Genomic DNA, 12,393 nt, shown 5'->3' with positions numbered 1-12,393 from the left:
TGATTTTTTTTTGATTTGACAAAAGTTGAAACATGACATTTTTGAAAAATAATTAACAAAAGTTGAAACATGACATTTTTGAAAAACTTAAAAGTTGAACCATTAAATTTTGAATTTTTTTAACAAAAGTTGAAACATTACTTTTTTCTTTTTTTTTACAAAAGTTGAAACATTCCATTTTTGATTTTTTAAACAAAAGTTGAAACATAAATATTATTTTTTAAACAAAAGTTGAAACATTACTTTTTTTTTTTTTTACAAAAGTTGAAACATTCCATTTTTGATTTTTTAAACAAAAGTTGAAACATAAATATTATTTTTTAAACAAAAGTTGAAACATTAAATTTTTCTTTTAAACAAAAGTTGAAACATTACATTTTTGATTTTTTAAACAAAAGTTGAAACATAATTATTATTTTTTAAACAAAAGTTGAAACATTACATTTTTTTTTTAAACAAAAGTTGAAACATTACATTTTTGATTTTTTAAACAAAAGTTGAAACATTACATTTTTGATTTTTTAAACAAAAGTTGAAACATTATTATTATTTTCTAAACAAAAGTTGAAACATTAAATTTTGATTTTTTAAACAAAAGTTGAAACATTATTATTATTTTTTTAAACAAAAGTTGAAACATTCAATTTTTAGATTTTTTTTTACAACAAGTTGAAAAATTAATTTTTTTAAAAAATAAATTAACAAAAGTTGAACCATTTAATTTTTTTTTTTTATTATTATTTAATTTTTTTTTTTACAAAAGTTGAAACATTAAAAAAAAAATTCAACAAAAGTTGAAACATTAAATTTTTTTTTTTTTTTTTTACAAAAGTTGAAACATTACATTTTTTTTTTTTGTAAGAAAAGTTGAAACATTAACTTATTTGAAAAAAAAATCTGCAGAGCTTGATGACGAGCTAACCACTTATTTGAATCCGGTGTTTTTGGAGCAGGGCAACATCTAAAACATGGCAGGGCAGAGTTCCCTGAGGACCAGGATTGGGAAACACTGCTACAGATGACAGCTAAACAATAGCTCATTTAAGATGACACTAAATGTGACTGTCTTTGTTTGATGACATGTACACAGTACATGCTGTGTCTGCATGACAGCCTTGCGTGTCTTAAATTATACAGAGATGATTGTAAATCCACACTGGGTAAATGGCTCTTCCTGATTAAAACGAGGCAAACAGGATTTTACAGCTGTCACGTCTTGAAACTGCAAATATTTGCTGATGAATAAGTTAAACATTGCTCTCGATACACAATCGTATTTGACCGTATTGTTTCTCTGCCATCTATAAAACCTTTATCAGCTCTTTGGAGTGATCACTGATCGTTTCCACTAAAGCAGCCAGTGACCATGTGATGATCCGATGACACATAACATCCTGTGTGTCCTCAGGCCGAGCGAGCCGTCGCGTGTCCTTGAATGATTTAATATTCTGTATACGTCTATGTTTTTCTCCGTCTGCTGCACCCTCACTACAAATGACCACACTTTCATTAACAGCAAGGATGTCACCGGGAAAAAAAAAAAAAAAAAAAATGCAAAGTCGGGTGCCACATGCAAAACAGCAGCTAAAGGGTGACTCATGTAGTAACACGGAAAAACACAAATCACCTGATGGACTTGTTGACCTCCACGCCCCTGAAACCCACAACACGTCGCCGGAGCGTTCGTTTGATTCATGACCCGAACAACATTAAGTATTCTGCATACTGTAGCACGTTATGGTTGCTTTTCTGTCATTTCTCTTCTTCTCTGTCCTTCCTCTGCATTTTCACCTAGAGAACTGCTGCTCACTGGGTATTTACTCTTTTTTTTTTTTTTTTGCCTATGCAATGATTAAGCATGAATATCCCAGTAGATTCATGAAGGGCAATACATGCAGATTTGGGGATTGGGCAAACTGGACACTCTGAGTTGACTGTTATACAGTATATATAACACACAGACTTTATCACCACTTCAAAAAACTATCCCTTTAAAGATCCACTGTGAATCAGTGAGATCATAGAGATTAAAAAATAAATAAATAAAAGCATGGACAAATCCTTCCAATCTGCCAGTTGAAGCTAATCAGGAAATAAAAATATAGTCAGTAGCAAAAAGGGGTGAATTATAGATAGATAGATAGATAGATAGATAGATAGATAGATAGATAGATAGATAGATAGATAGATAGATAGATAGATAGATAGATAGATAGATAGATAGATAGCTTTAAGCTAACAGGTAGATAGATGATAGATAGATAACTTTAAGCTAACAGATAGATAACTTAAGCTGATAGATAGATAGATAGATAGATAGATAGATAGATAGATAGATAACTTTAAGCTAACAGATAGAAAACGTGAAGCTATCAGATAGATAACTGAAGCTAATAGATAGACAGACAGACAGATAGCTTTAAGCTAACAAATAGATAACTTTAAGCTAACAGATAGATAGATAGATAGATAGATAGATAGATAGATAGATAGATAGATAGATAGATAGATAGCTTTCAGCTAAGAGATAACTTTAAGCTAACAGATTAGATACATTTAAGATAACAGATTAGATCATTTAAGCAGGTAGATAGATATATAGATAGATAGCGTTAAGCTAACAGATTAGATAACTTTAAGCTAACAGACAAATAACTTAAGCTAATGGTCACGACTGCAAGTTTGTGGTCTTCTTAAATAGCACATGATTCATTTTTGTAAATGATGTTCCCATTTAGAGGACAAATAGATGATAAAGCAAGGCACATAATTAGCGAACAGGTGCTAGGTCCAACAGGTGGCTGGCTGCAGGTGATGTCTGTGAACGTCTGGTTGCAAACGCTCAGCACGACGCCGGTCAAACTGCCAATCTCTAAGGCTTCAAAATAGGAGTTCAGATGGTTATGGTTGACGTGAGACTGAGACTCTCCCCCTCCTCCACCTTTCATTACAGTATGTGGGTCAGAGAACTATAGTGGCCTTTGCATGCCAGAGATAATGTTGTTCCTCTTTGTTTGCGTTGCAGGCTTTTGTTTCAAAATGTCACATGAATGCTCTGTGGCTGATTTGTCTGTTCTGTAAAAAAAAACATGGAGACAGACAGCCTCTGTGAAGCAAGGCCTCTGTGTAAAGTGCAAATAAAAGGTTTGATATAAAGCTAAAGAAACCATCCATCCATCTTCTACTGCTTTATCCTCTACACGAGTGTCGCTGGTGCCAATCCCAGCTGACATAGGGTATGTTTAGGACTGTGGTAGGAAACTGCAGAACCTGGAGCAAATCCACCCATTTTTAAGCGACTGTACACTTAATCACAAACACACTTCATGAATGTTTACACTGAATGTTTCAGTGTTGTCACAAGCTGCCAAACCCTGCTGCTCCACACCTTCATCCTAGAATCTAGGAAATAATTCAGGGGCGTCAAACTCAAATGACCCGGGGGCCAACGAGCGTCTAGTCTGGTCAAGAGGGTCCGGTTTAGAGAAGAAAAAACCACAATATGAGCTTAAAATTATAACACAATATGCATATTTCACAATAATAACATATATATGATGCTAAATAATAATAATAATAATAATAAATATACATGAGTACATGTACTTATATATACATGTTTATGAATGATAATATATACATAAATAAAACCAAATATGTTATTATTATAAAATAGAAAATTGTCATATATATATAATAATAATTAATAATTATCATTATATTCTGCACAATATTTTACAATAATAACTCATATGATGCTAAATAATAATAATAATAATAAATAGCAAAAACAGAACTATATCGAAAACGAAGTAAAACTACTGTGGGCAACTGCAATTATGCTTATATATGTATATATATAAATATGTAGTTAATACCAAAAATGAAATTATTATTTAAAACAGAAAATTGTTATTGTTGGATGTCAATAATTACAAAAAAAAATTTTTTTTTAAATGATCATGATATTCTGCCTATTTTCATGATGATATGATACCGAGTTTTGGGCCACATGTCATCCATTTCGGCGGACCGCGTGTGGTCCGCGGGCCGCCACTTTGACACCTATGTCCCGTAGTTATCCGGGAAATCTTGGACAGAGGAGAGCTTGTAGTTTTAAGACCGAGAAGACCACACCACATTACCCACAATGCAGCTGGAGCGAAACTCGCCGCACCTTCTCTCCGGGTGGAGCCTGTAAACGTGGGAACGTCTGTGCCTGTGCTCGCTGCTGCTGCTGCTGCTGCCGCCGCCGCTGGAGGAGTGAAGCCCGCCTGACAGAGGGGGTGGTTGAGGTGACTCGTACACGGCAGGGATTTTTTTAAAAACAGGAGTGAAGTTTATTGGACGCGCGTGTCGCGGCGCAGTTTCCGGGGTCAGCGCCAAGAAGACGGTCTGAACATCGACAAATGATTTTTTGTACGAGTCTCAGCAACAGGGCGCACCGGGGAATGTCAGCCGCCGTTACAGCCGCGAGCACAGGGAAGCGCGACGAGTAAATACACCGCAGCGCCGACACATTTCCTCAGGGGTGTGTGGTGTGTTGTAGTGGTGGTGGTGGTGGTGGTGGGGGGGAGAGAATGCGAATGGTGCGAAGGTACCGGAATCAAACGAAATGGAAACCACCATGTAGCGTCTGTACTGCGGCAGTCCGTGTAGCTAGAACTAACGTTAGAGTAGACAGGAGTAGATTAGCCACAGTTAGCTAACATACATGTAAAGTTATCACCGGGAGACGCCGGAGCAGCGGAGCCTGGAGGGCGTGCGTCGAATCGGGGAAGAGTTTCGCCAGTGTCACGACATCAACGAAGATAAACAAGAAGATGCTTCGGAGAAGACTCAATCGTTTGGTATGTACACACACACACACACACACACATATACACACATATACACGGACACACACATTCTCTGTTAGCTCCTGACATCAAGCTTCTCTTGCTAACATTTGTAACTGCTCTAGTTCCGCACTCAGAGAAAGTAGGTTGATGGGTCGAGTGTTCTCCTTCCTTCCTTCCTTCCTTCCTTTCCTTGCTCCCTTCCTTCCTTCCTTTCCACATTTGTTGCTGCAAAATATATGTTTTTATTTAACTGGGTGTTGTGCAACAAACTCTTCCTTCTCATATGAAACAGATGCTGTTTTTAACAAGTTGCTTAGCTCACTGTTAAATGATGACCAGTCAGGAAGTTGCGACACATGCAAGCTGTGATTAATTAAATAAGTAGTGATTAAACTGCACGTTTTTTCCTTTCCTTCCATGCTTGCACTCCAACATGTGACCTATCACCTCTCACCTGTTATTAAATGGACAGTGAACACATCATGGCAGAACAACCCCAAAGACATGTTTATTTTTTAGTTTTAGTATTTTATTCACTTGGCACTTGATCAGTCAGTGTGGCAAACAATCACCAGAAAAAGTGTCCCAGCTGAGGTTTTTAAAGAGTTTTTAAACTCCAAGTTCCAGGGATTGTTTTTTCCTCCTCTCTGTGCTTGCGCAGCAAATTATAGACTTGTCTACTGTTGGAGAGTAAATATGCAAAGACACCTGTGTCTCCTAAGACGTGCCAAGGATTTCCTGATTGAGTGTTTTATTTTTTACTCTTTAGAATTCACATGTCAAGGTTTTGGACTTGTAAACTCAACTTTTTGTTATAAATGACCAAATGAACTGCAAATACAGGTCACATTGCTTCTTTTTCTGGTGTCTCAGATGGAAACGGGGATATATATATAGTATGTGTGTATATATATATATACATATATATATATATATGTATACGTATATCTATGTATATATGTATACGTATATATGTATACGTATATCTATGTGTGTATACGTATACATCTATGTGTATATACGTATACATATATGTGTATATGTATGTATACATATATCTGTGTGTATATGTATGTATACATATATCTGTGTATATATGTATGTATACGTATATGTATATATGTATGTATACACATATATACATGTATGTGTGTTTATGTACACATATATACATGTATGTGTATATATGTATACATGTGTATATATAGATTTTATATGTGTATATACAAATATATTATCTTATTACACACTGCAACAAATAGCACTCACAATAATTGAATACTGGTGAATGAACATTACCACTTTAAAACAATTCATATATATATATATATATATATATATATACATACATATATATATATATATATATTTAACCAATATTATAACAGAAATTATGAAATGTTACTTTTTTTTGAAGGATGTGTTAGATTACATCTCATGTCATTTCGCAGACATTTTTAATCCAAAGCGACTTACAATAGAGTACAACCAGCCAGGGGTGGAGTTGAACTTGTGATCATGATGTCTCCTGCCTGCAGCTACTCCACCCCCATATATGTCCTTGTAACATTTCATCATTTGTGTTGTATAATGTTGGTTCAATAAGTCATGTGAACAACAGACAATTCACCAAACACTCTCCAGTGTGATGAAATGGCTTTGAAGCTCTTAAAATGGCTTTGAGGATCTTATTGGACATCAACGTTTCCTCAGAGCTGACTCTCTGGCCAGGGGTAGTGTGTTCTCGGGGTGCCCGTCTTCACAGCAAATGTCTTCTATAAGTTTATAGATATGTTCCTATTGAAGGTAGAGTAAAGCTTATATATATATATTTTTTTACAGTCATTGCAACACTTTAGTGAATCCTATTATTTCTTTCAAGGTTACTGTGATGTTACATTTTCATTTTGTGCCATAGTTGTGGATTCTTTTTTATTATTCTTTACAATCATGTTTGAAGTTTTTGGACTGAAGACGCGTTATAGCGTTTTCATAGATTTGACATAACAATTATGCTAATTAATTGTACTTTAAGTACAATTTAATGCACTTTTGCTGTTGCCGTGCGTCCCGCCGTTTGCCATTTGCTCCTCAGTACAAGAAGAGGTTTGGCACTTTGCCCGCACAAACTGCATTGACATCATGTTTTCACGATTGGCCGTTCTTTTAATGCATACCCTTATAAAGTTCATCCGTTGCTTTTTTTTATTGCCCCCTCCGTACAATAATCCGTCATAAATGAGCATCGTTGGAATTGGCGTAACTATCTGCAGAGCCAGGTTTGTATGCATAACTGCTTTTAATGCGTCTTATCATCCTCTTGTGCACAGTAACCTGTTGTCACCAGCAGGTTGAATCCCCCCACTTACTATCTGAGGCGCATAGATACTGGCAGTCACCAAGGAGGAGCCATATAATATATAATAATTATAGTGCTTGACCCCCCCCCCCCCCCTCCCAGTCCCTCTCTGTGATGTTGCCAGGTCAGCTGATTTTCCTGCTTGTGGAGAGGATTGCTGCTGTAATTTCTCCTCAGTGTAAGCAGTAAATAATATTTTTGTGCAGAGCAGCCAGCCACACTGTCACTGATGCACACAGTGCACCCGTTATCTCTTAGCTCTGCCTCACACCACCCTCTCTTTGCCCACGGCAGCTACATGTGCATCATGAAATGTAGACGGAGTGACTGACGACGCCTCATGTGTCTCGCGATGATGCACCGTGCCACTAAACCTCCAATGTGTCTTTGGGAAATCAGTGGAGATGGCTGACAGTACTGTGTGGTGGGGGGAGGCGGCGGTGGCGGCGGCGGCGGCTAACGCTCTGACAGGAATGCAAAATCACACAGTTGGCTTTGATCTTTGCTCAAGCCCTTGAAGGGCTGCAGCGGTGTGATGATCTGCAAGAGGTGGAGCCTGGTGGAAATGTGTGTGATGGTGTTCATTGTGGGAACTGGTCAAACCGTACCAACACATCAAAACACCTTCACCCACATGACGTCACGTCGCTTATTGTCGTTATAACCAGCGCACTGGACGCTCCTTTTAGCTTCTTAAACTACACCGACGTCTGATTTAAAGCCCTATAAATGGGGAAGTTTATCACTTTGTGCTGATTTGTCACGCTTGAGTATCAAGACCCCTTCCTGGCAGGAAACAAACGTCCACATCGTAAGCGTAGAACAGAACATAACATAACATAAAAAAAGTCCAAACAAACAATTTCCCCCTTTTTCCCCAGTGTGTCAGTGTTCTTTGCCGACTGCAATAAGCCGTGACGTTTTGTCTGCCTCTGTGATAAATGTTGCCACCTGTCAAAAGTCGTTTTTTTTGCGTTTTCATGTGGACAGGATTATTTATGATTCTAAAAATCCCCCTCCTACATGTGGACTGTCCTGAGAGCTTAGATGTGATTGTACACTACTGAGGTAACCGACATGTTACTCCGTCATGGTAATTTCAGTTGTTTTAGGACAACCCTTTTAAGTCAAAAATATTTTCTGCCCGTTATCTTGGTGCAAAACTACTTGGGTTTGCCTCTTTCTTAGTACCTTGCAGGCTTTTAGCCAGCAGGGCGTCTGGGTGTCCTGGGGACTGAAAATAATATATGGAATTAGACGCCCTACTTTTAGGCAGGACGCCTTATTTTTTTCCTTCCGTTTCCCCCCGGTAATTTCGCTGAATGTGATCAAAATTAGGGCCCTGATGTAATCGACGAGCGCTCCCTTGTCCAGGTGCCGATTGGACCCCAAGTCACACGATCAAATACCTCATTATTACTAGTGCTGGGCACTAGGTTAACGCACATTAACTCATGACGACTGACCGGGAAAAAGACGCGCATGACGTCATGTTTACGTGCCGCGACACCGCAGCCCAGGCACCGTTTACCAGATAGCTCCGTTAGCTGCATTCGCTCCTTTAGCGACGTTAGCGTGCCTACAGTCTTAACTGGAGCCGTCTATTAGAGTTTAGTGTTACTTTAGAGCAGGGGTCACCAACCTTTTTGAGACAGAGAGCTACCGTAAGGGTAAAAAATAATATGGAGGGCTACCATATAATATTTTTTTGTTTGTTTACCATTTAAATGATTAATATTATGCATTCAACTGCATACACATTAATTCCAGTGCTTACTCCTAACGATTACCAGTTTTTATAAACAATATCAAAGATATTTTACTGAGAGATCATACGGATACATGCAAGTGAGGTGAAGTGAAGTGAGCCCGCGGGCACCGTATTGGCTGCCTGCGGGCTACCAGGTGCCCGCGGGCACCACGTTGGTGACCCCTGCTTTAGAGACTCATTTTAACGTTGCGGAGTCACGTAAACATTTCTGGTAAGTCGTCATGGAAACTCTATGATGCGTTAATGTTGACGCTGTTAACCGCCATTAACGTGCCCAGCACTAATTATTACGGTTATATTGTTCTTGCCAATAAAGATTGTATATTTAGGGATGCACCAAACATTTGGCGGCCAAAATACTTTTATCGCCGAAATGATGTTGTGATGACGCACGCAAAAACTGCGGCCAGCAAGCGCCTGTCTATACCCGCTTAAAGTCTGTCCAAGATCAGGTTGGAACGCCCAGTAAAACGGTTCCAACAGGATGCCAGTACACGGTGGAACAGCACCTATTAAATGCTGGAAAGTGAATACAACGCAGTTTATGAACTCCCCCGCGACCGAACATTCTCCATCTTCTCATCTCCTTTGAGCAGTTGACTGAAGAGATCAGCTCATCTGATGCATCCGTTATTCCCTTAGTTGCAGCGCTAAAGCGTCTTCTACACAAAGGTTGAGACCACTGAGTAAAAACAATGAAAAGCGCACTCTTAAACCCTCTAAAAAAACCTTGGCCTCTCACCCTTCTGCTTTCCACTCTCTCTTTTCAGTGCACTCATTAGGTCTGCTAGTCTCTACTTGACTGTAACCCATGGCGTTAGCGAACAGGCCTCTACCTGGATGGAAATGTTATGTGTGTGACGTTTTGTGAGGGATCGCATTTCAATTTGGAGTCTGGAAGCCCCGAGGGCTTCTGCAAACCTGTTTCTCAGGTCAGCGTATGGCACCCACAAAGTACGGCGTACACAAACCTGTGTCAACTCGCGTGCAAATCACTGACGTCATTGCAGTGCAGGTAAACATTGACATGTATACAGAATGACTGTGGCCATCTCAACGCGCATGTTCAAAACATGTTCAGTTATGTCAAATTTGCAGACCTGATCTTGCTCTATTAGCTCGTCGGGCGTAGCTTCTTTTATGCCGCGTGTGAGTTGTGTGTTAGTTAGCACTGCCTGCTGGAAACACATTTGCTGCTTTAATCAACTGATGGGATACAGGAGTCCTTAAAACAGAGTTGTCACTCTTGGTGCGCAGTGAGGGTTAGAGTGCATCCGAAGGCCACACGCCCTACAACCGTTTGATTTATTAGGCCTGTTTGATTAGGAGAGAGGCTTATTGATCAGACCTGTGCACACTTTTGCCACATTAGTCTTGCACTGTGAATTGGCTCGCAAGCACAATTGCTTATTTTGATTTCTTACTCTTGCTTCCTCTCGCCATCTGGTCTTCGGTGCCATGTCCAGGAGTCGGTCGTCTCAGCCAAAGGACCTCGTCTGCAATGTAGAGCGGGTTATTAACATATATTCCGTTGTTTTGAGGGAGGCAGTGTGAAGACATCTGGCCGTGGGATGGTGAAAGTGTGGTGTGTGACTCAAACCTGAGAAAGTGAAGCGATGCACCTAATGCATACTCTCTTTCAGGGCTCTTGTAGTGGTGAGTTTAGAGTGGGTGGTTCAGGTATAAGAAGAGGGACCACGAATGACCGTTCCAACCGTCTAAAAACCTCAGTCGAATCCTCAGTTTGTACCTCTAAATAATTCACGCAGCCTCATTTATTTTGAATTCCCCTCACATTGCGCCTCCTTTTCTTATCCACGCATCCTTGCCAGACCAGTTGCATTCAAAGTGCACCCTGTCATCCATAAATGTATAAAGGCACGTCCAGATATATCCGCTTCGAGCATTTGCAGTGAGATGTGAAGGAAATGCTGATATGCGCGTGATTTGGTGGCGGTTGTTCTTTTCTTTGGCGACGTCTTTTCTCCGCGGACGGCAGCGTCTGTGATCGTCCCCGGGTTCTTCATTGTCACCTGAAATGATTCTGCTATCTGCTGACACAAGAGGAACAGCAAAGTCCATGTCAGGATTTTACAAGCACTCAAAGACACGCGGACATGCCGCCGCCCACTCGCTCGTTCAAACACCCAGGTTAAGCCAGCGGCCACAATAATTATCTGTACAGCAAACAGTCAGCAGTCACGGGGGAGAAAAATGGCTTCCTTTTCATGTGGTGACAGTTGAATGGGAGGAACTGCTTGGGTTAGGAAACGCAAACTGAAACCCAACATTGATTTTTGTCATTAGTCTTGTTGCGTCTCAGGATAATGAATTGAATAACCAGGTGATGACATCGGCAGTAGCTGAGATGGAGATTTTTAAGGTTTGTCAGCACTGGGATGTACAATAAATGACATTTTCTTTTTAGTATTACATGGCTCTCTGCCAGATATGATGGGTGCAATTGTACTGCTTTGCAGTTTACTTAATTTACAACCCAACATGGAACAGGCTGTATATCAAAGCTAAGTCGCTGAATCACACATAAAAACCTAAGTACAGAGATTGTGTGCTCTTAGTTGGGGGGGGGGGAGAAAAAAACCAAACATACTCCATTTATGGCTACACCACTTTAAATTCTCTTTAATTATAGATTAAGCGTGACAAGGCTGCAGCTCAGAATGTGCCTGCTTTACTTTTCTTAAAACAATGTGTGTGGGTTTTTCTCCGTAGGAACCTTTCAGAAAATAACGCACTTTTAACTTTTAACGTCTTCCCCCATAAGTATTTTAATCTCTTTGGGTATTTTAAGCTTCTTTGCTTTCTTTACTCTTATTTTGCACCTTTGTAATGTCTTACAGCCACTAGTTTTATTGTTTATCCCTTCGTTTTAGTTCCTTTTATTTGACCTTGGTGTTTCCTCATTGATGATGCCGTTTCCTGACTATCTCTTTTAGGATGTTGTCACTCTAAGTCGAGTGTTTTATTCAGCTGTGTTTTGAGGAAGAACACGTCTTGAGACGATGTGAACGACCACAGACCTCTGTCAGCATTGTGTGACTTCCTGTCATCTCCCGACAGTGCTCATGCTCATTTACTGGATATTTGTCGTTCATACAGAAAACTATGACCTTATCCTTTATTTTAGTTTGTGGTCTTTTCATCAAAATGTCAGCACCATTTTTATTTGAATGTTAGTCATTGGGCGGGCGTCGGTAGACGATAGTATTGCACAACATGCCTGGCACATGTGTCTGTGGCTTTTCGAGGCGGTTAAATGATTGAGGAAGTAGCTCCCACTGCAAGGTCTGAGATGAGTTCCCCCCTCCTCCCCTCCATTGTCGAGGGACCCAGTGTAATGTAGGCCAGTACCAGCCCATGGTACAGTGCGCCCTGTGTCTTGTACAGCTGCAGGGATGCTG

At 39.7% G+C, this 12,393-nt stretch overlaps 1 protein-coding gene across 1 annotated transcript in view; it reads left to right on the top strand.

The window, feature by feature from the left end:
• Window positions 1-4,718: 4,718 nt before the first annotated feature.
• atp11c (ATPase phospholipid transporting 11C (ATP11C blood group)) overlaps window positions 4,719-12,393 on the top strand; it is a 41,565-nt gene continuing 33,890 nt past the window's right edge. The window contains exon 1 of the mRNA XM_083890637.1: window positions 4,719-4,850. Within this exon, the coding sequence (XP_083746763.1) occupies window positions 4,824-4,850 (27 nt within the window). The 5' untranslated portion in view covers window positions 4,719-4,823. The remainder of the gene's footprint in view (window positions 4,851-12,393) is intronic.

Source organism: Microchirus variegatus (genome assembly GCF_963457635.1).
Source record: "Microchirus variegatus genome assembly, chromosome: 6".
NCBI classification, from domain to species: Eukaryota; Metazoa; Chordata; class Actinopteri; order Pleuronectiformes; family Soleidae; genus Microchirus; species Microchirus variegatus.
The sequence above is the reverse complement of the archived record's forward strand: the minus strand, read 5'-3'. Positions and strand labels throughout refer to the sequence as shown.